This window comes from Cladophialophora immunda (genome assembly GCF_000835495.1).
Source record: "Cladophialophora immunda strain CBS 83496 unplaced genomic scaffold supercont1.1, whole genome shotgun sequence".
Taxonomy (NCBI): Eukaryota; Fungi; Ascomycota; class Eurotiomycetes; order Chaetothyriales; family Herpotrichiellaceae; genus Cladophialophora; species Cladophialophora immunda.
This window is the reverse complement of record NW_015622541.1, coordinates 4,642,668-4,668,863: the sequence shown is the minus strand read 5'-3', so window position 1 is coordinate 4,668,863 and position 26,196 is coordinate 4,642,668. Positions and strand designations below refer to the sequence as shown.

At 55.2% G+C, this 26,196-nt stretch overlaps 9 protein-coding genes across 9 annotated transcripts; 6 read left to right on the top strand and 3 right to left on the bottom strand.

The window, feature by feature from the left end:
- Positions 1–1,309: 1,309 nt before the first annotated feature.
- Positions 1,310–2,975, top strand: PV07_01366 (uncharacterized protein; the record flags this gene model as incomplete). The annotated part of the gene is made up of 5 exons (XM_016387879.1): positions 1,310–1,522; positions 1,570–1,673; positions 1,728–1,906; positions 1,956–2,127; positions 2,177–2,975. The coding sequence occupies 5 exons, from the start codon at positions 1,310–1,312 to the stop codon at positions 2,973–2,975; spliced, it is 1,467 nt and encodes a 488-aa protein (XP_016254807.1).
- Positions 2,976–3,359: 384 nt separating this feature from the next.
- Positions 3,360–5,654, top strand: PV07_01365 (uncharacterized protein; the record flags this gene model as incomplete). The annotated part of the gene is made up of 2 exons (XM_016387878.1): positions 3,360–4,989; positions 5,036–5,654. Exons 1-2 carry the CDS (start codon positions 3,404–3,406, stop codon positions 5,652–5,654), a joined length of 2,205 nt encoding a protein of 734 aa, XP_016254806.1. The 5' UTR covers positions 3,360–3,403.
- Positions 5,655–5,720: 66 nt separating this feature from the next.
- On the bottom strand, positions 5,721–6,736 carry PV07_01364 (uncharacterized protein; the record flags this gene model as incomplete). Its single annotated transcript, XM_016387877.1, has 4 exons — positions 6,577–6,736; positions 6,481–6,494; positions 6,314–6,416; positions 5,721–6,262 (listed from the first exon to the last, which is right to left on the bottom strand). Exons 3-4 carry the CDS (start codon positions 6,372–6,374, stop codon positions 5,721–5,723), a joined length of 603 nt encoding a protein of 200 aa, XP_016254805.1. The 5' UTR covers positions 6,375–6,416; positions 6,481–6,494; positions 6,577–6,736.
- A 258-nt stretch (positions 6,737–6,994) lies between these two features.
- Positions 6,995–7,894, top strand: PV07_01363 (uncharacterized protein; the record flags this gene model as incomplete). Its single annotated transcript, XM_016387876.1, has 1 exon — positions 6,995–7,894. One exon carries the CDS (start codon positions 6,995–6,997, stop codon positions 7,892–7,894), a length of 900 nt encoding a protein of 299 aa, XP_016254804.1.
- Positions 7,895–11,465: 3,571 nt separating this feature from the next.
- On the top strand, positions 11,466–13,820 carry PV07_01362 (uncharacterized protein). Its single transcript, XM_016387875.1, has 6 exons — positions 11,466–11,783; positions 11,840–12,318; positions 12,367–12,595; positions 12,647–12,711; positions 12,759–12,934; positions 13,002–13,820. The coding sequence occupies exons 1-6, from the start codon at positions 11,523–11,525 to the stop codon at positions 13,301–13,303; spliced, it is 1,512 nt and encodes a 503-aa protein (XP_016254803.1). The 5' UTR covers positions 11,466–11,522; the 3' UTR covers positions 13,304–13,820.
- On the bottom strand, positions 13,690–15,097 carry PV07_01361 (uncharacterized protein; the record flags this gene model as incomplete). The annotated part of the gene is made up of 3 exons (XM_016387874.1): positions 13,690–14,030; positions 14,090–14,612; positions 14,669–15,097. The coding sequence occupies 3 exons, from the start codon at positions 15,095–15,097 to the stop codon at positions 13,690–13,692; spliced, it is 1,293 nt and encodes a 430-aa protein (XP_016254802.1).
- An 811-nt stretch (positions 15,098–15,908) lies between these two features.
- Positions 15,909–17,740, top strand: PV07_01360 (uncharacterized protein; the record flags this gene model as incomplete). The annotated part of the gene is made up of 5 exons (XM_016387873.1): positions 15,909–16,103; positions 16,175–16,681; positions 16,741–17,349; positions 17,413–17,495; positions 17,581–17,740. The coding sequence occupies 5 exons, from the start codon at positions 15,909–15,911 to the stop codon at positions 17,738–17,740; spliced, it is 1,554 nt and encodes a 517-aa protein (XP_016254801.1).
- Positions 17,741–22,023: 4,283 nt separating this feature from the next.
- On the bottom strand, positions 22,024–26,065 carry PV07_01358 (uncharacterized protein). The gene has a single exon (XM_016387871.1). It carries the CDS (start codon positions 25,973–25,975, stop codon positions 24,212–24,214), a length of 1,764 nt encoding a protein of 587 aa, XP_016254799.1. The 5' UTR covers positions 25,976–26,065; the 3' UTR covers positions 22,024–24,211.
- Positions 22,305–23,836, top strand: PV07_01359 (uncharacterized protein; the record flags this gene model as incomplete). The annotated part of the gene is made up of 5 exons (XM_016387872.1): positions 22,305–22,718; positions 22,785–22,877; positions 22,948–23,021; positions 23,096–23,359; positions 23,503–23,836. The coding sequence occupies 5 exons, from the start codon at positions 22,305–22,307 to the stop codon at positions 23,834–23,836; spliced, it is 1,179 nt and encodes a 392-aa protein (XP_016254800.1).
- Positions 26,066–26,196: the final 131 nt, after the last annotated feature.

Below are 26,196 nucleotides of genomic sequence, written 5' to 3'. Positions count from 1 at the left end.
GATGCCAGGAAAGGCTTGAATCAACGAGGGTGTGAGTCAGCGAGGCATCCATGCTTGAAGCTTGAGCTGTGAGGGTGCGTCATTCCATAGCATGCGATGTCAAATTGAGGTTCTGGAGAGAGGACGTCTTTGGTACCAACAAGCACCAGTCTGAAAAGGAAGCGGACCAGAAGGCTCCGCTCCAGAAGAGGCAATCGGACACAGGCAATCATTAGCAATTGGGACAATGGTTGAGTCGGATGTCGGCAATGGGTGCGACGGGCAGCAGATTTTGTGGTGGCAGAAACTGCGCTTCTCCGCATATTGAAGGATGCGCTTGATGACTGCTATGACGCACCGTTGTACGTTCGCGCATTAACCCACCCAAATGTATTTATTCGTCGACAAGGAATCCACGAGATTCCGAAGCATATTGAATCAACATTCAGAAATTGCTTGCCCTGTGAGCCGGATCGCTCAAGTCCCACACCCCTGGCTAGAACATGGGTACAAGCGAGCAGCTTCTACACCTGAAAAGCCACGAAAATGGAGCGAGCTGTGGTTTGGATCCTGACACAATCCTACCCTCCACTGTTGCCCACCGAAACACCTCCTCCTCTGTGACTAGAGCAAAGCAGTATGTTGAGCGAGATGTTTACATTCACCTCGGAGCCTATCATCACATTGCGGGTTTGGAGACATCAAGCAACGAGGGTGCGGCCAGAAAATTACCCGGGGACGGCCGGCAACCCCCATCCCCTTCGGGCACAATTGATCGCGAAAGAAAGGTTCCAGAACGTATCAAAACATTCTTCGGGTCAGGAACAGGCACGCTATGTTTGGCGGAGAGTCAGAACCGAATCAAATCACGATTGAAGCATGCTGCTCCGTGAGCTACACTACGATCTTGTCTCCGCCTCCTCCAGTCGGTTGATCTCAGACCCTCACTCCAAATACTTTGTCAGAGGTGTAAACAGCCGTCAACAAGTGCCAGCCAGTCTTGATATCTCTCCTGGCAAAACAGCTGCTTGGAACAACATTGCGTCAACTCCTAATCATATCCGATGGAAGCGTGGAATGATCCTGTTCGCGTAAACTCAACACCGAAAATCAGATTCATGCTTCCGCCGGCTGCACACATTTCAAGCAGCAATTCGAATTCACCGCACAACCCCATGGGGGCGGACCCGGGGTTTCTCGTTCCACCGCCTCCAGTCCTGACTTATAAAAACCATTGATACGCCTTCGCCAAGGCATTTTCCATCCCTCTATACTCTCCCCTGGCAAATCCGTATCTGAGTGGGCAAACTGCACAATTATTCAATTCAGCATGCATTCTAAGGCCGTTGAGACGTCCTTGGGCGTGGAGAAGGCTCATGATGAGCTGATTGATGACGAGGTCGCCCTAGAGAAGCTCTCGGCTTCAAAGACGTATGATTACTCTGGAGCAGCAAGCAAGACCGATCCTGCGGAGATTGCCCTTGTACGAAAGCTCGACTGCCGAATCATGCCTATGATCTGGGCGATGTATTTCTTGAACTATGTGAGTGAGATCCAGTGCAATGAGAACTTAGCTAACTATATGCGAAGCTGGACAAGAACGCAATTGCGTCAGCCCGCCTCAATGGGTTGGAAGACGATATCGGCCTTACAGGCTCCCAATATAACACCTGCATTTCGATTCTCTTTGTTGGGTAAAATGGAATTATTTGAGCTTCGATGGTCAATGTCCGCTGACTGAACCACAGATACCTGTTGATGCAGCTGCCATCAAACATGCTCATGGCATCCAAAAAGATTCGACCGTCGATTTACATGGGCTGCTGCATGGCTCTATGGGCCGTATGCTCAGCATGTACTGCCTTGGTCCAGAATTACCGCGGGCTCGTCATTGCTCGCTTCTTCCTGGGAGTCGCTGAAGCCCCTTGTGAGTGCTCATCAAGTATACGACGAGGAAGTGTTGCTGATCTTTACAGTCTACCCGGGTGCTCTGTTCCTCCTGTCGATCTTCTACACGAGAAAAGAGATTGCTACACGTATTGCAATTTTGTATTCGGCGAATATTCTCTCCACAGCATTCTCTGGGTTGATTGCGGCTGCCATATTTTCTACAATTGACGGAGCGCACGGAATCGAAGGCTGGAGATGGTGAGAGACTCGATAGAATCTTTCTGACACTCGCTAACTTGTGGATGAGGCTATTTATTATCGAAGGAGTCGTCACGTTCGGCATTGCGCTACTGTCTATGTGGGCGTTGCCAGACCATCCCTCGTCGACACGCTGGCTTTCCGAAGGTGAGATGGCAATAGCCCAAGAGAGGATTGCTCGGGATACTGTCGAGAGAACGGAATCTCAAAGTGCTCTCCAGAACTTGAAAATCGCATTTTCTGACCCGCGCCTCTATCTTCTGGGGTTGATGCAAAATCTCCATCTCTCTTCCGCCGGATTCAACAACTTCTTCCCCACGGTGGTTGGTACCCTCGGATTCGACCGCACAGTCACTTTAGTCCTGACATGTCCGCCATTTGTGTTTGCAGCGATTTTTGGGCCCCTCCTTGCGCTCAGCTCTGGAAGATTCAATGAGCGGACGTGGCACATCACCGCTGGAATGGCTATAGGGGTGTCCGGCTTTGCCATAGCAGCGGCGACTCTTAACACGGCTGCTCGATATGTAGCGTGTTTCCTGTTCTCGGCCGGTGTCTATTCCGTCAACTCATGCATCCTCGGATGGGTGTCTGCGACACTCGGACAAACAGCAGAAAAGAAAGCGATTTCCCTGGGGTTCGTCAACATCGTGGCCAATGCATCCTATATTTACACTCCATATCTGTATCCAAGTTCAGACGGTCCACGATACCTACCTGCCATGGGAGCCAATGCTGGCTTCGCAACTGGAACAGTCATTTGTGCATGGGGATTGAAGATCTGGTTGATGGCGGAAAACAAGAAATTGAAAGCCAGCGCCGGGGATGGTGGACTTGCATATGCTTACTGAACCCCATGTCGTACGATAGCAGTGAACCTTGATGCCGAATGAGCTTATGCTGTTGGGGTATCACCAATTTAGGTCTCGCTGTCGCCGCTGAAGTCACAGGCGGGAGGTCCTCGATCTATGGTCTTTGTCAGGATAGAACTCAATATATGACTTTCCTCGATCGTAAATTAAAAAAGACCCTGCAAACTTAAGCTCTAGCTATAAGCACGTCGCAATAGATGCAACATCGATGCAGTATACCAGCCTCGTGGTCGTTCGATGGCTGTGGTGGCTTCAGCTCGTGATCCGAAAATCTACCGTCACCAGCCTTTTTAGCCGCAACGTCAGTCAGACAAACCAAAATATCTTCCCGGTCTTGAATCCCACCTCTACCCTTTTCCAAGTCCAGGCTTGCGCTCGAATGGCATGCTCCCTCTCGAGTGCCCATAATGTCGTCCAAATCAATCGCGCCGATCGAGATAGGGTCGTTTACCGCCTCGTCGCCCGAAAAGACGGAGTTCATTGGCAGCGCGAGCGGCGTCTTTTTCGTCAACACCGTCTTTCGCGCCTTTGCTCGATCGGCCTACAACTCCAAGACGCTGGCTTCCAATGACCCATCGGCACAGAATGACCCTGGCTCGGTCGACAGTCGGCTCGTCGATCCAGAGACCCCCATGCAGCTGGACCACGAGAGCGCGGGAATGAGGGTCCTCATTGAGAACGAAACTGGGCCGAACTCCTACGGCGTCAAGGGGCATGGACTGGGGATTGCGCCAGAACAAGAGTCCGCCAGGGAGCTTCTAGTGCTCTACCTCAAGAACTGGCATCCTCTGTTCCCATTTCTACATGGGCCGACCCTCTTCGAAACCATCCGCGGCCTGTACGAGACTGACGGGCAGCGGAAGCTTTCACTGAGGAACCGTTTATGCCACGCCATCATCTGCCAATGCATCTTCAACATTGCGGCGCTTGACCAGCCCGATGGAACTCTTGCCCCAGAATCGCGACTGGATTCCCCCGCTAAATTGCTCTCCCTTCTGGGGTACGTTGCCAGCAACCACGACAACCTCTCATTACAGGCTCTGGTGGCCGCTCAGCTCTATCTCGTGGCGACCATGTCCCTGCGGGCGGCGTCGACGATAGGAGGAACCCTGACGCGGGTGATGTACCACGCAGGTTTCCACCGATGCGCCTTCCGGTATCCCCAGCTGTCACCTCACGAGTGCGAACTGCGGAAGAGGATCTTCTGGACCGCCTACGTGCTGGATCGCTATTTGAGTCAAGCACTGGGCCATCCTCTGGGCATTCAAGATTCCGACCTGGACGTTTGCATCCCGGGCATGGACGAGCTTCACAAACCGGTCAAGGCAAGCCAGCAGTCCATCAGTCGCCTGCCCGCCGAGGCACTCCTAGCTCATCTGCCTCGCGGCCATCACAGGCGTGACTCGCGCTCAGAAGAACCCACGACCTCAGAACAGGCTGGCGGCCCCGCGACCGGCTCGGATCCAGAGTCTCCCAGTTTGGATCCCTCGATGGACGCCAGTTTTTCGCAGCCATCCCAAAGCTCCCAGATCCTGGGCCATTATGTGCTCTATTGCCGGCTCACCGGCCAGGCAGTCCAGATATTCCACATCTCGCTTCAAAACCGGATGATAAATGCAGAACGAATGATGGAGCTTCAGTCAAACGTCCACGCGTGGTGGAATGGCCTGCCTCAGGAACTACAGGACGAGTATACCGGGGACGGAGTGAAACTAGCCCGGACTTTCACCTTCTTCTTTTCAGTACTGTACAATCATCTCTTGCTTCTCAGTAACCGTCCGTTTCTGTCCCTCTCGCCAAAGTCCCTAGAATTCAAATCGAGTCTGCAGACATGCATTGCAGCAAGCCGACAGATTATCACGACCTCGAGGCGTCAACACGACCGCGGCTTGATTGTATCTTGGCCCGGAATGCTATCAGCAACGTGGATGGCAGGGCTGGTTTTGGCTTTTGCTTGCACATTGAAACGATATCCATTCAGCAAAGCGCAAAGGTGAGCGGAGTCTTCGCACTTCTGAATATGTGCTAACGCTAGGCAGAGAAATTGAGGATTCCATTCGCAATCTCTCGGCGATGGCAAAGAGCTGGAACAATGCGAGACACTGTGCAGAAGCCCTCCAGTCCCTGTTGGAGAACCTGACAGCACAATATAACAGGGGGCAGAGTGTCCTGGCCTCTCCCTCATCCTCCAACATGGCTGGCACTGGAACTTCAATGCCAGCCGCAGCCGGAGGGCCAACAGAACCAACTGCTGCGCAGCTCCCCTTCACTGAATCGAGTGAACCCTCCAGGAAAAGGAAGAGGACCAGTCGGGGCCAGCAAGGACAGAAGCAACACCAAAGCGAGTTGCCTGACACGACGAACGGTCGCTCGAGTCAGTCTCAAACAATCAACCAAGACTTTGACGCCGACTCGTATCAACTGCCCAGCCTCAACAGCGGGCCCATGTTCCCGATTCTCGAATACACAGGACCGGATTTTGGTTTCAGCAACGGACAATACCCAACAATGGACGACTTTGAGTTCCTCGGCCTGCCAGTTTCGGACGATCTGTACCCAAATAATTCTGGAGCCTTTGGTAACATCGGATGGGAGGCGATGGCGAACGGCTCCGGCAACATGCAGAGCTGGGCCACTTGGGGCACCCCAAAGATTTGAGCAAAAGAGAGGCTTCTGTATGTCTAACGACTTCAGATTCTGTCACCCCGTTTCGATGACATCCTCTCACCAAAGGAAAGTGTCCTGAAACTCTTTAGAGAAGGAAAATTTGCCACCTGCGGTGCCTGGATTAGCTACAGAGGTGGAAGACCGTCGATGGCGTACACCGGGCACCTGAGCCGTACGGGAGGAAGTGGCAGCAAGGTCTTGAGGATCTGACACCATCGCTCCGAATGTCTGGGCCGTGTCTTCGTCCATTGGGGAGAGTGATTCTTGATCTTGTGCTTCGCTCGGAGTGTTCGTCAGGTGCGATTGCTGTTCTTGATTCTCTCCAAAGCTTGTCATCTCCATTGAAGACGGATTCTCGACTTGCTCCTTCCACACAACCACGTCGTCGATGGTATGCAGAGGAAATTGCTCCCAAAACGCGATAGCGGACTTCTTCTCCTCGGTGGTGCTCAAGGTCCCGACGGTCAGGAGTTGCGGTATTCGATCTTGGACTTCGGAAGAGAAGGCCACTGTCAAGCTTTCTTGTGGGCAAGCCGCAAGAATTCGCCACAGCACGCGCTCGGTCTCTTTCAGTCGTATCTCAAGCGCTTCGATATAGCCTTTTGCGGGACCTCTGTTGCCCGGGGGAAGTCAGCAGGGCCATCATTCACCGGGCTCCCTAAAAATCACAGCCATTCCAGAACCACTGACCTCTTCTGACTTCTCGGCCATGAACAGGTCTGGGCTAGACTTCTACAACGGCTGCAAATGGGTCTTGAAGCCGTCAGTACCACACCTCTGGAAAAGCGAGGACCAGGAATTCATGGTAGCAACGGACCTGTTGCCATCGCACTAGGGAGCTTCGTCAATATCGATCCCTAGAGTTCAAATCCCCGGTAATGCAATGAACTCATCGCAAGAGCCGACGACTGACCTTCTGTTTCCTTGCCCTACAGGCATAGCAAGCAGAGCGGCTTCTGGAGCCCGAAGCACTGTCGGACGAGGGTTTAGGCTGAGGCATGGGCTAGCGCAACAGGACAGGCCCGCAAGCGATCTTGTCAGGAGTGGGTTTGCCTCGAGCAGGTCTGCTGGCTTTGGGCGGTCGGCGTCGGCATAAAATTGTTCTTCTCATCAAGATGAGGTGCGGACAACCAAGACTGACCAACGTGCGATTAGTCAAGTTGCGGAGAGAAGATTATCCGATCGGACAATCTTTTATGCGCCGCCGGCCCCATGGCCCACGAGCTCGGAGTGAAGCCAGAGGCATTGCTGATATATGCCATGGAAGATGGGAAGGATAAAGCAGAGACTTGTCGCCAAACTGCTTTTGGACAGCAGCAGGTCGCTAAGTCATGTTCGAGGGCTTCGAGACGTTCGACATCACCACGCAGACGTCGCCTGAGGTGACAATACATGGTGTCAAGAGCAAAAACGGTGGGCACAACCTCCCGCCTCTGCTTCTTCTCCATGGCTTCCCACAGACTCACCACATCTGGGATGCTGTTGCTAGTCAGCTGCGATCGCAGTTCGACATAGTCGCCCTTGACCTTCGCGGATATGGGGAGTCGTCTACCCCGCGGGACCTGCCAAATTACGCAAAGAGCGCAATGGCGAGAGACTGTGTCATGGTAATGGAAACGCTCGGTTTTGATACGTTTTGGATCTGTGCACATGACAGGGGGGCAAGAGTCGCGCACAAGCTGTGTGTCGACTATCCGCAGAAAGTGAAAAAGGCGATTTTGCTCGACATTTGTCCCACTCTGGCCATGTACACATCGACGAACTTCGAATTTGCGAGGTCTTACTTCCACTGGTTCTTCTTGATTCAGAAAGAACCACTTCCAGAAACCACAATATCCCAAAATCCCAGACGATTTGCCGAGATGTTCATGGGTGGAAGACAAGCCAGCGGACTGGACATCTTCAAGCCCGAATGTTTCGATCGGTATGTGCGCAATCTTGGAGGTCCGGCAATCGTGCATGCCATGTGCCAGGATTATCGAGCAAGTGCGTCCTTGGATATGGATGAGGCAAGAGAAGATCTCGAAAACAACAGGCTCGTCCAATGCCCGTTGATGGTTCTTTGGGGTCGTCACGGGGTCATTGAAAAGTGCTTTGACGCAGTGTCCGAGTGGAAAAAGGTCACCGCAGCAGATGTGCCTGTCGAAGGGCACAGCATTGACTCGGGGCATTACATTCCGGAGCAAGCCCCCGATGAAGTTGTGCTGGCGATTCAGAAGTTCTTCTCGTGAGCTTCGAGTGATCGATGTCGCTAACGGCGACCATTTCCTCCAAGGGTCAAATTGCTCTGGCCATTCGACTTGACGAAGGGGTTTCCACCTGTAACATCACATGCCAGCTGAGCTCCCAACATGATGGAAGTACACTACATCGGTGTGTCCTCAGTTCCGGGACCCTCCAAGGGCTCCATCGCCAATGCTGAGACTTCAAGACGAACCGACCCTGAACCATCTGATGGAGGAATGGAAAGAATCCACGACAGGTTCCCGGACAAAATCCTGCCGGTGCCGATCGTTCCCTGCTGGACCTTTCCCACTGCGTTGGGCCTTGGTGTCGTTCGAGACTGTCAAGTATGAAGCGGAGCCGATATAACTGTATTGCCGAGAGTTCGAAAGTCTGGTCGCTCTTCGGCAGAAAAGTATCTGTAGATGCCTTTAGAACCGTCTCTACAAGGTTGAAATGATACAAACTCAACCCAAGGCTGCGCAGAAAGGCGGAATGCTGCGAGTTTTAGGCTGATCATCAGCGTCTCGTGCTTGCCGTGCCGTCCCCAGTGCCTACGTTTATATCACTCGATGCAGAGTCCGCTCTATACAGCTCAAAATGTGCCGGGAGAACGACATCATCAGAGGAGTCTAAATGGGATGGCTGGATTGACACGCCTTGGTCCGAACAGCCTGCTTGAGGATCTTTGGAAGATAGAAGCAACCTCTCTTCGTGAGCCATGAAGCGCTGTACCGACTCCGGCAAGCCACCGCGCCCACGCCGACCCTCCGAGCGCACAGGACGAATACCTCCCGCATACTGGGTCCATGAAACCATTTTCTCCGCAGGAACAGTTCCCCGGACGCCCTCTGGGGCCCTCCCCCGCCTTTCTCACACCCGACCGGGCCAAACAAGCAAAGCCCATCTTGTTGCCCAACAGACATCGTCATGTGCAGCTGCGAGGGCGGATGTGGCGCGGACAAAGGCGGAGTGAGAACGCAAGCCTGTACGTACTCATCAACGTCCCCCCATTGGACAGGACTGCATGTTCCCTTGACTCCTCACCACGCAGCTCGCTGAAAACGAATCTTTAGATCGAGATTGGCTGCAGCGGGGGGATGCCGGGCTGGCGGCAGGGACCCGGGCGAAGATGTTTGAACGAGGGGAGATGCGTCAAGAGGGTAAGGGCAGGTATGTAGGTACGTACTTGGTACGTAGGTATATACCAAGTGGCAGCCACCCCGTCACATGTAGCTGGTACATGCACTTCACCGCCTCGCTGTGATCGAGAATTGTTCTCTCCCTCTCTCGACCCTGGGACGCTTTCTATCTTCTGGACACACAAAAGAAAACAACACTCCGTCAAACAGAAAGCGGACAGATCGTTCAAGTCCCCCTCCCCCAATCAGTATGGGCCTGCTCAGCTTTGAAGTCGCTGTCCGGCTCGCGGAAGTCCTCTTGCCTGCCCTTGCCATCTATTGGCTCCTCTATCCCTGGTACTTCTCGCCCCTGCGCAAGGTCCCAGGTCCTTGGTACGCCGTCTACACCAAATGGTGGCTGGTGTACAAGACCTGGCGCGGGGTCCGTGCAAAGACCATTCACGACCTTCACCTCAAGCACGGGCCTTGGGTGCGCGTTGCCCCGGACGAGATCTCGACCTCGGACAGCAAGGCGATCGCGCCCATCTATGGCGTCAACTCCGAGTTCACCAAGACGGCCTTCTACACCTACCAGCTGCGAGGCATCCCGGAGCTCTTTACCATGTCGGACCGCAAGGCCCACGCCAAACGACGCCGCGAGCTGGCGCATCTGTTTTCCATGTCCACAATCACCGAATACGAGGACATCATCGCCCGGAACGTCCTCGAGTGCATGAAACTCATTGCTGCAGAGGGCGAGGCCGGCAAGGCTAGTAACCTTTATGATTGGTGGCACTACCTGTCCATGGATATCATCTGCGAGCTGTCCTTCGGAATCGGGTTCGACATGCTGCACAAGGGCGATGAGAACCCGTACATCCAGGACATGTACGGCTCGTTGACCATCGAGCCGGTCCGCTGGCATTTCGGGTGGCTGAATCGGTACGCCAGCTGGGCGCCCTTCAAATTTGTCCGTGACGCCGAGGCTTGTAGCGTCCGCGGGTTTCAGAGAGGCACGCGGATTGTGCGAGAATATAAGAGCTTGGAGCATAAGGGGGAACGCAAAGATCTGCTGCAGAAGATGATCAATGCCAGAGACGAGAACGACCAACCTCTCCCGGAAGACGATCTGAATATCCAGTCGACGAGTTTCATCCTCGCAGGCTCTCACACGACGTCGTCGTCGCTGACTTGGATCGTCTGGCGCATCCTTTCAAACCCCGAGATCCACCGGAAGCTGAACGAGGAGCTTGACGAAGCACTGGGAACCGACGACCGTCGCGCGGTGCCGCCACACTCCAAGCTCGACGGCCTCACCTATCTCAACTGTATCATCAAAGAGGGCCTCCGGATCGACACGTCAGTGCCAGGCTCAACGCCTCGATACGTCCCTCCGCAAGGCGCAGAGCTCGGCGGCTATGACCTTCCCGGGGGGACCATCGTCTCGATCCAGGCATACACAACCCATCGGCAACCCGATGTCTTCCCAGACCCAGACCGATTCTGGCCCGAACGTTGGCTGGACGAGACACCGGAAATGCGCCATCTCTATGTCCCGTTCGGGGCTGACGGCCCGCGCAAATGCATCGGCATCCACCTGGCCTACATGGAACTGCGTGTGATTCTTGCGGCCTTGTTCCACCGGTTCGATCTTCGTTTCGCTGGACCTGTCTCGGACGAGAGTATGGATATGCACGAGCTGTGGCTTGCTGCGCCGGCGGGACAGAATCTCAGCGTCATCGCCACGGAGAAGGAGTAGAAGCGGGTCGCAAGGGGTGAGTCCTTTTGAGTGCGTATTCTCACGTGCGCGTCAAGCGATATAATTTTTTCTAATCTCCGCCGTCATTGAATGTGAAGGGATCGACATCGTGAGGACACATGTAGATCCAGGTGCTGGCGTCAGCGGTTTGGCCAACACCAGCTGGTACAAGTCCGTCTTGTTGTATGGTATCTTGTGTTCTTGTCCTCCACGTAACTTCATACGTTCGACGGGTGCTTTGGGAAGGCTTTGCGGGTGGTTGACTTCGTCAGGCGTCCTGCCATTCACGCAAGGAAATATCGAAAAGATCCAGGGCTGTTCGTATTCAGGGACGAACGTTGGCCCGAGAGTTTCAGGCACGCACATTCATGACATTCTAGAAGAACAGTTGATGAGGGCCACGGGAAAAGATTGGGGCCCTTTAACTGGAATGGGACCTAGTTAGGGATGATGTCACCGCCAATGGATTCTGTCTTGGGCGCCTGTGGGCGGGGACTGGCCTGTTAGAAGCCGCTGTCCCGGGCTGGTGGGGGTTGCCTAGACGCCTCGTATCAGTACCTGGTGACCCTCGAAGCCCCAAAGAGACACAGCCCGCGAGGGATGCGGCAAATCGATCCACTGGCGCGCCACCTACGGCCTGCGACCCTCCGGCTTCAAACATCCGATACACGAACGTTCATATAATAATGTCTCCATCTCCCTCACGCCATATGTGACCACACCCAACTCGCACTCTTTTCTCACAATATCACAACCATGGGGTCGATGGTGTGGGAAAGGCTCTGGCTACGCCTGAAGCCTGTCGTGTGGCCGCGCTGGACATGGAGATACATTCTTTGCTGCTGCGTCGCCACCTACCTCGTCTACTGCACTCTTTTCTCTGGCCCTGTCTTGTCGTCGAGGCTACCGCCATACACAGGTCCTTATTCCGTGGGCGCAATCGACGTTGAGGTCCCCGTCGAGACCCGATCTATCCACAATGCCACATTCAAAGACGGTGGCCATCCGGCTTTCCAGGTGAGCGAGATCGCGTGTGGCGAGCGAGGCCAACAAGCTCTGATCATGTACCACAGTTGGAAACCGTCTTGTTCACTCTCTATTACCCCTCCGACAAGGACGCCGTATCCTCCAAACCACAGCATTTTTGGGTGCCGAAGCCGCTCCGAGTGACGGGCAAGGGATATGCTCGAGTCGCTCGCATCAGCAACTTCGTCACTAATGCAATGCTCACATTTGGACTGTGGGCATTGGTGGGAAACACCAAAATCCCTGCGCACGTCGACGTCCCTCTGGATCAATCCCCAGTCGTGCTCCAGTTACCAGATTTCCAAGACTACCCCGTCACACACGAGAACGGGTTTCCGGTCATGGTCTTCTCGCACGGAATGGCCAGCTCCCGGACCCAGTACACCCAGTATGTTGGGGAGCTGGCAAGTCGAGGAATCGTTGTGGCTGCCATCGAACACCGAGATGGCAGTGGGCCGGGTACGATGATCATGAAGCACGGCGCGAAGTCGCGCATTTTACATCACTTTGATGTCCGTCACTTGACGTTGGTCTATCTGCTCCTAGATTTCTAGCAACCACTGACTGGAAGCAGGCTTGACTCGCAGTTGGATGGGGACACCTTCAAACAAGCCCAGCTGGATTTCCGGCAAGCCGAAGTCGAGGAAACCGTCCAAACCCTAGAGCATATCAACAGGGGTGGCGGCGACGAAGTTTTCGTGTCGAATTCCCGGTCCGAAGGACAATATCTGCACCAGTGGGAAGGACGACTAGCCCTGAACAACACTACGATGGGAGGGCACTCATTTGGCGCCACGCTGGCAGTGAGTTGAACCAACAGCGCCGGGCCTTTCCCTCTATCTAACATTGCACAGCTCCAGACATTGAAACAAGGCCCTTCCAAACTTCTCCCATTCCAAGGTGCTCTTGCTCTTGATCCGTAAGTCATCTACGTGCGTTCCGGTTGCAGTTCCTGACCGCTAGCAGTGGGAAACAAAGCGGGCCTCTCAACCACGATGTTCAAGTGCCGACTCTGATTCTCCATTCAAATTCATGGTCGAAAAGCCATTCCATCTTCTTTGGCAGACCACATTTCGACGTGGTCAAGGATGTCGTCCAGGGTGTTTTGAGGAGAGGAAAGGATGCATGGTTCCTTACGTCCCGTACGTGCTTTGTTTCCCCCATACGACGTCTAATTTGGGTGGATAAGTCACTAACTCTCTTGTACAGTGGGCACATCGCATCCATCAGTCACCGACGCGCCACTGATTGAGCCGTGGCTGCTTCGGTGGACAACAGGCTCCACGATCGATGCACACGAAGGCGTCAATCAATACGTCAAGGTGTCAGAGAGGTTTTTGAGGTTCCAAAGCACTGGAAACAAAAGAGGCATCTTGTCACAATGCGTCACGCATCCAGAATACAATGTGGAAGACAAGAATAGGACGGACGCTGGGCCCTTGCCCAAGGAGTTCCGCAAATACTGGCAGATCCACGTCGCGCCGTGCGGTCCAGAAGAAGGAGAGATATAGAAGACGGCCTGATTGATATGTGTTGGACGCATCCAACTCAGCCCGGAGTAATTTACTCTTGTATAACGATTTGGGATCGGGCTATGCTACGACTAAACGACTATAACGCCTGTGGGAGATCCGAGTGGTGTGACTTATTTGCCTTCCGAGCTATAAGACTGGAGAATATACTTCCAGTCTCCATGTCACTTCTGGAATACAATATCCGATTGGTTTTCGACGCGGCTCTTTATCCCTCTGCCAGAAAGCCCCGATTGGATGCCTCTGTAACGTGACAGAGATGCATTGTCGGTTCTTCTCGTGGTCTCCAGAACTTCACGCATGGCCGATACAGAACGGCCTTCCAAAGGGAGGATCTCTAAGTCGCTCAAATGGCTCTTCTAACGCTACAGTTTGCCCAAATCCTTCCGCCTCTTCACCGCCTGGTCATACTCGGCGTCAATGTCGTCCGTCCACACCCAGCGCATCCGGTCAATCACGCGCTTGTGAATCTCGGGCACGCACTGGTCGAAGGGGAGATCCTTCATAATGTCCGCCTGGGCCTGGTACACCTCGACCGCGTCTCTGGAAGTGCGCTGCACCTTCTGTGCGCGCGGGAGGCGTACGTCCTGGTATACCCTGGCCCACGACTCGAGGCTGTCTTTCTCGGACGACGAGCTTCGAAAGTAGTCCTGCAGTGCTCGGCCGAGGATATATCCATCCTCAATCGCCTGGCCTGCTCCAGCGCCTGTTGCGACTGTGTCAGCACGGGCGAACTCACACCGTATATCCCCCAGAAAGACTGACCTTGGTGAGGAGTCATGGCGTGGGCAGCATCTCCTAGTAGCACAGCCTTGCCTCCGAGATACACCCACTGATCGAGAGGTTTGCGGTCATTGATCAGCCACTTGGACGGCTGTTCGGGCATCAGCTGGATGACCTTCTGGACTCTTTCCTCGAACCCCTTGAAGGCCTCAAAGACGTCATCCTTCTTGCCCACCGCCGTCCAGCTTTCCCTGAGGTCGCCCAGGTTCTCCTCCTTTTCGGCCACGAACGCGACGATGTTGAGCGTCTTGTTCCGGGAGATGGGGAAGCACAGAAAGTGCCGGTTCTTCCCCAGCCATGTCACCGAGTACGTCTCAAACCCCCACCAGTCCTCGATCTCGGAGATGGGCACTAGGCCCCGGTATGCGATCCGTCCACTGTAGTCGGGATTGTCGCTGGTGAACTGTGCCCTGACGGCAGAATGGATGCCGTCGCAGCCGACAACCAGGTTGGCAGTAGCGGTCGTCCCGTCCTCGAATCCAATGAACACCTCGTCTCCTTGCTCCTAGTTGTCTGTTAGCTTGCTGATCGCATCGCGTGTAGTATTGAGAGGTGGCATACCGTAAGTTTGCGACACCGTTTGTTGGTATGAAGCCTGGCTGCATCCTTCTGCTTCACGATATCAACCAGCAGGTCCAGAAACTCGGCGCGATGCACGGGCAATTGCTTGATCTGGTCCGTATCCACGGACGGCACAGTCACCACATCCGTGCCATCGTCGAACTTGCGAAACGTGATCCAGATGCCACTGCGCTTCCCGGAGATCTTGGACACAGTCTCCCCAATGCCTATCTTATGGAGCAGCTTTGCAGCATTGACGCCGATGCCGACGCCGGCACCGATCTCCTTATACTGGGGAGCTTGCTCGTAGACATCTATGTCAACGTGCGAGCCACAATGATAATGGAGCGAGAGGGCAGTGCAGAGCCCGCCAATGCCACCTCCTATTATGGCCACCCTTAGCGGGGGGCGGTTGATCGCTGCAGGCATTTTTGGCGAAGGAGCTGGACCCGGGGACTGAGGATCGCCTAGACTATTCTCTATGATTGGATGATGGACTTGGTTTCTTGGGTAGCAAAAGACTCGCCCTCGCGGGTTTCTTGCAGGCTTATGGCACGTTTTCGACAAGGCATGGGCGCATCTCCAAATATAGTCCCCGCCACTTACCCTCCTCTATCACCGTCCAGACGCACAGCAGGATTGAGTTTGATAAGTCCCCGTGGGCTCCTCGGCACAGAGTCTGGGGTTTGAGCGGAGAACGGAGCCTCCAATGACCAAGCGTTGCTCAAGCTTGTGGAGAAATGCTTGTGCGGATCGAGCATCAGGCGTGCAGGAGATAGACAGTCACACGGCATATCTCCCCGAGAACAAGTCTACCGTCGAACTTCATATCTGTTGCTCTCATGCCCAGACTCCGCCCCATGCAGGCCAAGACGCCCTTGGAACGGTCGACAATTGTGCTGCTCTCTCCTCGTCGGTGAGCCCCATGTCCCCCATCTCAACGTGCCGAATGAGGCAGCTTCAATAGTAAAACAACAGGTCAGGAGGTCGAGGAACAATCCCACTTCCCCACACGATTCTCCCTGGTCAGTGTGCGCATCCATGCAACTACCGAGCACACAGATCTCCACTCCCTTTCCTTGCCTAGGCAGGAGCACATCTTTCTCTGCCATGGCCGGGGAGGAGAGGCTGCTGCGACCTTTTCGCTGGAGAACTTCTACCCTTGTCGATCGCTCAAATTGACGTGGTTTTTCCTTTTGTTCCCAAATCCATTTGTGGTCCAAACCCCAGGAACAACGCCATGGGATCGCTCCAGAACAAGGCGGAGGTCCTGCACATGGAGCAGGACAAATGGTCGTCTGAAGGAGCCGCTGTCGACATTGACGAGGCTAAACGAGGCGAGGTCGACGAGAGGGAAGGAACAGCAGGCCTCAAGCTCGACAAACATGGGCTTCCTCTTGTACCACAGCCGACAGATCGCAGGGATGATCCCCTTGTACGTGAGACGCTCGCAAGGCCTTCGATGGAGCAGCTCTGTGTCTCAATAGCTACTGACTGAAATTACAGAACTGGTCGCCATTGCTCAAGTTCTTCGTCCTTTTCCAAGTCAGTTTCCTCGCCTTCCTCGGGCCCATGGCGGGCGCAATCGTCAACCCGGCCTTCGTGCCACTGAGCAAGCAGTTCAACATTACTGTCGTCCAGGCTTCGTATGAACTTACGGTGTACATTGTCGCCGCGGGCGTCGGGCCCTTACTCACCGTTCCACTAGCCAACGTGTATGGCCGAAGACCCGTCTACATTCTGGGCAACCTGTTGGCAGCCGTCACCAATATCGCCGCCGGCTACTGCAACACCTGGACTGGGATAATGGTGACTCGCGTGTTCAATGGCATCGGTGCGGGCTCTCCGGGTGCCATAGGCGCAGCGACCGTGTGTGACATGTACTATTTGCACGAACGTGGGTTTTACATGGGCATCTTCACGTTTCTGCTCACCAACGGTCCTCATGCTGCGTCGCTGTTTGGCGGCTTCATTGCCCAGAATCTGGGTTGGAGATGGTGCTTTTTGATTCCAGTACGTCCCTCGAGACTCTGCGTCGTCTCCGCGCCACTTTCTAATGAGGCTTCTTATAGGGTTATGTCCAGCTCGGCACGTTCGTCGTGACGCTCTTTTGCCTGCCCGAAACCATCTACTCTCGCCAGTCGACCGCCACCAGCGGGCGTGAACGATCTTTCACGGATCTCCTGCTCTTCAGACATTCTGGCTTGCAGAACCGCAAACTTCGGGTTGGAGACTTCCTCCGGCCGTTTTACATGCTGAGGTACCTCTCGATTGTGATTCCGGGCTTTTACTACATGACCGCGTTTGGGTTTGGCTCGGTGCTGTTCGCTGCGACGGGGTCGAGCCTGTTCCGCACAGTTTACCACTTCAACGTTGCCCAGACCGGCATGTTACTTAGCATTCCGCTCCTCATCGGTTGTTTGCTGGGCGAAATGAGCGCTGGGTGGCTCACCGACTACATGGTCTACCGATACGCCAAACGTCACGGAGGAAGACGGGAGCCAGAACCACGTATCAATGCGGTGGCTCTGGCTGTCTTGTGCCCGATCGGCATCATCATCGATGGCATCTGTCTGACGCACTACAAGACCGTGCCTTGGGTGGGCGCAGCATTCGGCATGGGCATTGCGAACTTTGGCCTCCAGATCGCGACTACAGTCACCTACAGCTACTGCACAGATGTATGTGGTCTATTCCCATCCCATCCCCTCCTGCTACGCGACATTGACGCTGACTCGCCACAGTGCTACAAGCCGCAGAGTTCCGAGATCTCCAGCATCCTCAACGTGTTCCGCAACGTCTTCTCCATGACCATCTCCTTCTACGCGTGAGTACCCCCACGTCCCCTCCTCCCCGATGATGGCCGAAAAGATTCTCTCAAAAACTGACCTCATCTCGCGCCACCCGGACAGGATTCCACTAGGCGAGCAGATCGAGTATCAGTACGCATGGCTGACTTTTGCCATGATCCACATCGTCTTCCTCGTTCCGATGGTTCTGCTCCGGTTCAAGGGCACGCGGTGGAGGAACAGCGCTTGGCAGAAGCCTCCCACGTTCCACAACGACATCTAGACCCTGGGATGGCTTCCTCGTCCCCGTCGAGACCAGAGAGAGGGTACGGCGCTCTCGATCGCCTTCCACCTCCCCTGGACTGCAGGAAGGGAAGTCACCAGGTACCCCATGCCTTTGATCGAGGGGCCCCCAGGTATATGTCATAGAGTCAAGACAGACAGCCAGAATAGCCAAAGCATCCAAATGAAAGCCAGAATGTGCCACAGTCCTGGCGATGTCACCACATGGAGTGACTCGAGCTGGTCTGGGCGTCTATGTGACATTTTCCCCCTTTACTCCTTCGTTCTCACCTTTTCGGGAGCCTTTTTCTTTTCTCGAGGTCTGGATCGATCGCGGTATTAGACGTCGCTTGGTTTGGCTCTAGAACTCGACCATCACTTTTTTTCACGTGGGAATGAGCCCGGAGTCTTTCCCGTCTACTCCAAGATGGCCATGCAGGCGAATGAAGACTGCTGATGGCGTCATCTCGAGTCCACGGAGGTGATTGACCCTTGTTGTTTCGCCCTGAGGATCTCCTGTCAATCAACTTGGTCGAACACCTTGTCTCGCTCGGCACTTGGATCCTCGCGAGGGTCCATCCGTGGCCAAGTCTGCGCTGTCCCAACGCCAGAGTATGTCCGCCAGCCAGCCCACCTCGTCCGGAGGTCTGCCGACGAGCAGGGAGAAACGATCGTTCCAGATATCGCTTCGGAAAGCTTTGCATCGCCCAGCCAAGCGAAAGGGGCGAAGGCCACAGTTTGGCAATATGCTAACTCCTACTGGTGTAAACATCTGCTATCAAGATTGCATCACGAAATGGGTTTCCCAGATGTCGTGCTCCAGCGAGCGGTGGTCAAGGATTGCAATATGTACAGCGGAGATGTCGCCATATGGCCAAGATCGGCTCTATCACGCAGCTGTCTGCATGCTGGGGTGGGAGTGCCGCAGACAGATTTGGGGGTCAATATGTTTAAATACCTGTCGTTTCTCTCCAGAAGATGGACGAGACATTGGCGCAGCAGTTTGACGAGTTCAGTCGTCGACAACCATGGCGACCGTCTTGACTCGACCTCTCCAGAGGGAGAAGGACGAAACTATCGTGACCGGAGAGATTCTACACAGCACCCCCTCAGACTCGAAGGAGAGCATCCCAACCACCCCAGCGGGCGCACTCGAGCTCGGTGTGCCCGCCAACGAGAAGAAGTTCTGGTGGCAGCGCGGTCGAGGCTACGACGCCGACGCCATCGCCACCCTCCCGTCCGTCTTCGACGACCCGGAGACGGCCAAACACTACCAGCCTCGCGCGGACTGGGAGAACCTGCGCCGGTTCGACCCGTCGGCGAGATGGACGTGGCGCGAGGAGTACGCGGTGCTGCGCAAGATCGACTTCCGGATCATGATCTTTGCCTGCGTCATGTTCATGTCCCTAGAGCTGGACCGCTCGAACCTGACCCAGGCCGTCACGGACAACTTCCTGGGCGACCTGGGAATGGACACGAATGGTTCGTGATTGCCAACCGCCAGGACCCTCGGTGTGTTTGTGAAGTGTTTTTGCTGATCGTGTACAGACTACAACTGGGGAAACACCGTCTTCAAACTCAGCTTCCTCTGCGCCGAGCTCCCCTCCCAGCTGATTTCCAAGTGGATGGGGCCCGACCGCTGGATCCCGACCCAGATGGTGCTCTGGTCCATCGTCGCCGGCTCGCAATTCTGGCTCTCTGGTCGAGCTAGTTTTCTTGCCTGCAGGGCCCTACTCGCGCTCTTGCAGGGTGGATTCATCCCCGATGTATGCTATACCTCTCGTTACCTTTCACGCGCAGGAACTGACGTATCTGCCAGATGATCCTCTATCTCTCGTACTTTTACAAGCACGGCGAGCTTTCGCTACGGCTGGGCTTCTGGTGGACGGCCATGTCCATAGCCGACATCATTGCCAGTTTCCTGGGCGCGGGCTTGCTGGACCTCCGAGGACACCTTGGCTACGCCGGCTGGAGGTGGCTGTTCTTGATCGAGGTCAGTGTTCGACGTGGAATATACATTTGCGTCTTTGTTGCTGACTGATGTTGAAGGGGCTTTTGACTTTTGTCCTCGGATTGGTTGCGTTCGTCTTGATGCCTCCTGGTCCTTGCCAGACCGCCAACTGGGCGAGAGGCAAGAAGGGATGGTTCACAGAACGGTCAGTATTTGAAGAACCTGGATGCTTGTTATGATGCTTTTTGCTGACACGACGGCAGCGAGGAAACCATCATGGTCAACAGGATCATCCGCGAAGACCCCAGCAAGAGCACCATGCACAACAGGCAGCCCATCACCCCGAAACTACTCTGGCAGAGTCTGACGGACTACGATCTCTGGCCCTTGTACTTGATCGGACTGAACTTCCAAACTCCCATGAGTAAGTCCCTCGTTCGTTGCTCAATGCAGGACTTTTACTGAGGATACAGCGACCCCGACCCAATACTTGACCCTGTCACTGAAGCAGTTGGGGTTCGGCACCATCAAGACGAACTTGCTGGTGGTGCCCTCGACGGTCGGGCACATTATCACGATGCTGCTCTTCACGTACCTGGCCGAGATTGTGGGTCAGCTCTGGATCTTCGGGTTGCTCGCGCAGCTCTGGGCCCTCCCGTTCCTGTCCTACATCTACGCGGTCGACATCAATTCGATCAACAAGTGGACGGCGTTCGGCGTCATGACCGTCCTTCTCGCGTATCCGAGCACGCACGCGATCCAGGTCGGATGGAGTTCGAGGAATTCCAACTCGGTTCGGAGCCGGACAGTGAGTGCCGCGGTGTACAACATGGCGTGCCAGTCCTCGGGCATTATCGCCAGCAACATCTATCGGCAAGGTAAGTCTCGAAGCCTGACGAGGGTCTGTAACCCTGACCGCTGACCCGTCGCCCTTAGATGATCGGCCCCGTTATCGTCGGGGCAACCGAGTCCTGGTGTCCCTGTGCGCCTTGAACGTGGGCATCTACGTCTTTGCCAAAGTCTACTACGTCTTGCGCAACCGGTACCGAGACCGGGTCTGGAACGGCATGACCGAGGAGCAGCGCGCCGAGTATCTCGCCACCACGACTGACAAGGGGAACAAGCGGCTGGACTTCCGCTTCGCTAGCTGAATAACATTCCTGAATATGCAGGACGACGGAGTGGCAGTTGGTGTGGGGAGGGATAGAAAGACGGAGAGGAATTGCAGGAGCTGGGGACCTGGGGTAGCCGGTAGACTAGTGGGGTGGCTGCTGCGGCTTTTGGTGACCACGGCCGTTGATCTTGGATCTCAAGAACATCTTAGCCGGACGATAAGAGGGGTGGGCGAATAGAATGAATGTGATACTCGTGCGGGAATTGCACGGGAGTATCAAGGCAGTTGGTGGCTGTAGAGGTGTTTGGACCAGCCACCCATCATTCAACCACCTATCGCACTTGCTGTTTAGTCCTCCACATGCACATACGGTCTTGCGTAAGAAGCAGCGTAGAGGGAGAGTCCGTTCTCACGGCTTAAGAGACGGAACTCGCCAACCATTTTGAAGCGAGCCTTCGATTCGCTGGCCGCGAACAACACCCAAGAACCAGCACCACCAACTATCCAAACCACCCCCAAACCCTGCATGAACCTCTACCTCTTCGCCCTCCTCGCCTTCCAACCACATGCCTCCTCTCCCCCAGCCGATCCCTGCGATGCGATAAAAGATACTCGGTCGCTGCAGCACATGTCTCTCTTCCCTTTCCACGGCCAAAGCCCGCCCAAGACACCATCTCATCCTATATTGCGCCATCACGACCCGGTCTTTCTCTCTTTCCATCAAACTGAGTTGGTGGTCGGGTGGTGCAATACAAAGCCCATCTGACGAGATACGTGGCCAATACTTCATCACGCCCCCAGGATTGCGAGGGACGTCGGTTTCGTGCTTTATCGCGCCATGTATATCGCAAATGATGTGAAGAATAGAAATTTCCCCACGCCAGACACCGGATGCCGGATACCGGCTCGCTTGGTATATTGGGTTTTTGGGCAAGAGAACACCACAGCACAACACAGCCCGACCCCTTTTCGTGCGGACTGGACAGGGCATCACGCTAGGCGCATCTGAGGGATGAATAAATGGGAGAGAGCTCAATGTCGACACGATATGGGTCTCGGTACCGCCCCTGCAGGGAGTTGCCATTCGTCTGGCATGGTTCTAGCGACTAGTCCGATCCATTCGGTTCGCCGTGGACACGAGTGATAAGATGCCATTTTCCAAGATGAAGAGCCATTCTTTGCATTATTCATCGTGCCACCCAATTACCGTGTCGGGACAGCACTGACAAGAGAAGGAATGAGGGGGCGAGACGGCATGTCGGCACGGTGGAAGGGCTTTCTGGAGAGCAATTGCGCAGGAGGAGCTCGTCATCCAGAATGGACTCGAGGGTATATGAGGACGAGGTGTTTCGCTCTCTAGGTGAGTCCCTTGTTTGTTCTCCCCCCATACCTCTCACCCCAAGTCCTTGTCCCTTACCACCCTTCCAGACCGAACGGTATCTGGAAGAGATATAGTATTCAGGCTATACAAGACACCATCTCTCCCAAGACTCGGCAGCCATGGCACCCCCAGCAGCTGACGTGGACCTGTACTCGCACACGAGCTCGGGGCCCATCCCCATCACCAAGGTCAATGCCCAAAGCACCCTCAAGGAGCCACTCAAGTACTCGGGATCGCTGGACCAGTATAAATCGTTCGACGTCACAAAGGTCATCGGCAGGGAGTTCCCCGACCTGCAGCTGAGCCAGATCCTGCACGACGACACAAAGATCCGTGACTTGGCCATCACAGGTGTGTACCCAAAAGCTCTCTGTTGTCGTTGGTTTGGTGGTCAGGCAAGTCTAATGGCCGGCTCGCACGCAGTGTCTCAACGAGGCGTCGTTTTCTTCCGCAACCAGGACCTCAACATCGAGGATCAGAAGATCTTGGGCCAGAAGCTCGGCGAGCTCACGGGGAAGCCCGAGACGTCCAAGGTATGAGAGTCCTCGTGGCCAGTCCGGGGGAAGATCTGTGGCTAACGTTCGACAAAACCCCAACAGCTCCATCGTCATGCTTTGAGCAACAGCAAGCGCGGCATCGCCGTGGACGAGAACGGGAAACTCGACGACGAAGTGTCCGTCATCTCGTCCGAAGTATGTTTCCTTCTTTGAAATGGTCTTGTCAGCAAAGAGGCTCGACACTGATTGAACGTGCGTCCCACAGCAAAACCGCAAGTTCTACAAGGACCGCTTCTCCGCCCAGTCCAAGGTGCTGGCCAGCCAAGGATGGCACGCCGAGTAAGTGTGGTGGCCACTCGCTTTGACACCGCGCCTTGGGAATTTCCGTATTGACACTGTTGTCTTTGTGCCAGCATCACCTTTGAGCGCATCCCGTCCGACTACGCCATCCTCAAGATCATCAAGAAGCCCGAAGACGCCGGCGGCGACACGTTGTGGGCGTCGGGCTACGAGCTGTACGACCGGCTGTCGCCCGACTTCCAGAAGCTGGCCGAGGGCTTGACGGCGACGCACCACCAGCCGAATTTCGTCAAGGTGGCCAAGGAGTTTGGCGAGGACCTGATCGAGCAGGACCGCGGGGCCCCCGAGAACACGGGCATCGACTTTGCCGCTTCGCAGTAAGTCCTTTCATCTCCTTCCCTTCCTCCCTCGCTTCTCACCAACCACCTGTGCCACACACTGGTACTTCTCTGTCTTGTTGTTTTGTCGTCGACCTCTATCCCCATGTCCATGTTCCCCCAGCTAACCTGTTTCTTTTCAGCCCCGTCGTGCGCACCAACCCCGTGACCGGGTGGAAGTCGCTGTTCGGCGCGGGCCACCAGATCGAGCACGGCTGGATCGACGGGGTCACGCCGCGCGAGAGCGAGATCCTCAAGGCCTACTTCCTGCAGCTCATCACCGACAACCACGACCTGCAGGTGCGCTTCCGGTGGAACGAGAACGACCTGGCCGTCTGGGACAACCGCTCCGTCTTCCACACCGCCACCAACGACTACGACGGCAAGCGCCAGGGCAACCGCGTCGTCTCCCTCGGCGAGAGGCCGTACTTTGATCCCAAGAACTCGGTCTCGCGGCGGCAGGCTCTGGGGATTTAAAAAGGATAGAAGGATAAAGGAGGTGGGCTTGGTGGCCTGGATTGGATGCCCTGAGGTAGATAGATCCAGAGACAGGTAGTTGAAAAGTCCGATTAGACCTCTATCAGCCATCCTCGTGGGATTGATCGTCCGAGGAACTCCGCTGTATACTCACTCCTTCGAGAGCGGGTCTTTTGTCTAGACTAGACGCCGAAAGGTACGCAGGTCTGTGAAATCGATGACAGATAGGCAGAGTCAGGAAAGCGATGGACATCAGTGAAGGCGACATGTTGAGTGACTGGACTGCCCCGGCGTCGAGCGACGCGGCGCGCTCCCCACACACGTATACACATACATATAGACCGCGCCTCATGCTCCGGTACGCTATCCCGGGCTTCACAACTTGATGCTCTTGACCAGGTTCGTCTTGATGCCCGTCGCCTCGCCCCCGTACCCGCCGCGGCCCTCTCCGCCTTTATACACGGGCCTGATGGACGCGAGCTTCTTCATCTTCTCGTCAAACTTCTTCCTCTTCTTGACGCGCGGGTTGCGCACCTCCTTCTTCCTCTTGGGCGTCAGGCCCTTGTTCTTCTCGATCGCGTACGTGATCTTCCTCTTCCCGTCCGGCCCCACCTGTTCTTCCTCGTGCACCTGCGCGCCCTGCCTGGCGGCCTCGGCGTAGGCCTCTGCTCGGGCCCGCTTCTCGGCTTTCTTCTGCCTGGCGTTCGTGACCAGCGTGTCGTAGTACTCGTTGGCCTCGTCGTTGATTCTCCGGCTGGCCTGTCGATCGTCGTCGTCGTCGTCGTCGTCGTCACTGTCACCGAGCACCTCCCTCTCGTTGGCGGTGGCCCGGCCTCGCTGCTCGGCCTCGCGCATCAGACGCTCCTGCCTGTCCCGAATGCGCTCCTTGTAGGGCAGATCGTCGTCGCCGCCGGCCTGTCGCGACGCGGCGCCTCGTTTATTCGCTTTCTGCACAATCTGCGAGGTGTAGAACCGCAGCGTCTTTTTCCGTCGGGCCTTTTCGGCAGCCTCCTCTTGAGTCAGAGGAGATTCGTCGCCAAAATCGGACTCTGCTTCCACGGGTTTGCGCATTGAGGAGGCCAGGAGTTCTTGCAACTCGTCCCTCTTTGGTTTCTTTGCCTTCCTCGACTTGGTGCTCACTGCTGCAGGTTCCGGGGAGGGTGGCTCCGGGGACAGCAACTTTGCCTTTGTCTTCTTTTTGACGGGTTTCTGCGAGGCGTCCGGGAGCGGATTCGGTGGCTGTATGGTTGATGGCTTGGTCTCCGGCATTTCAACGGGAACCTTTGGACGGAGCGATTCAGCTTCTTGCCACAGCTGGCGACAGCGGAAAAGGTCCGACATGACCGGGTGGTCTCGCAGTTCCCCTGGGGCCAGCGCCATGCCTGTCTTGGTGGAAGTCAGTAGAGCCAGGTACATGGCCACAGCCCCGAGATATGCTGACAAGGCTCGAAATTTTGTCAGTGTGACACCGCCGTCGTCATGTCCTTCCATTTCGGCTGCTTTTCTCAGTGACTGGTAGGTGTCTTGCAACGAGAGAAAGTCCTTCGTCAACGGGCCGAACTCGGGGTATCGCAACTTCAAGACTTTGATGCGTTCGGGGATGCTCGCAGTTTCAGGAATTTGGAGTTCGGGCAGTTTCTCTACTGCCGATCGCTTCTCCTGAGCTTGCTGATTCTCGTCAACCCAGGCACTCTCGTCGAACCCAAAATCTGCCTCGGTCATGCTCTTGAGTTGTTTCAGCTGCAGCCTCCTAGCCTCTTGTTCCTCTTCTAATGCATCGGCTTCGGTCTCGATGACGTCGGCATTGTAGTAGTCGGCCTTGGATGTTCCCCAGTGGCCGTCGTCGTCGTCCTCCGCCTCGTCTTCAGATTGGGCGGTGGTCCCCTCATCATCTTCGGACTCGTCTTCAGTAACCAACTCTTGATAGACCTCCTCGTCAGACGGCTCCAAGTCCCGCTCTTGTTCTTGCAACTTCCTCCTCCTTTTGGCAGCCGGTTCCTCCTCCAGAAGGACCTTGTCTCGTCCAGCGAAAAACTCGTCTTCGGAGTCGTTAAAGGTTTCTTCGGCATCGTAACGATCATTTTGTGGACGTCGGGCAGAGGTTTCGACTACCCGTGCAGCCTTCCTTTTTTTGGCCATTTCGAAGGACCGCCCTCAGGAGATTTGTGCTTGCGTAGATCGCACTGGCCGAATCTAGTGTACTGCCTCAGTAGACTCGCGGTGTCGTGGCCGACAGTTGAAGATGGAAACTTTTTTTGAGTTGCGGGCTTGGCGTACGCAACCGCTTTCGGCGGGCGCTTTACCGAGCAGAAAAGAAAATGCACAAACCCTTCATCGACGGTGGGAAGTCGAAATATGCT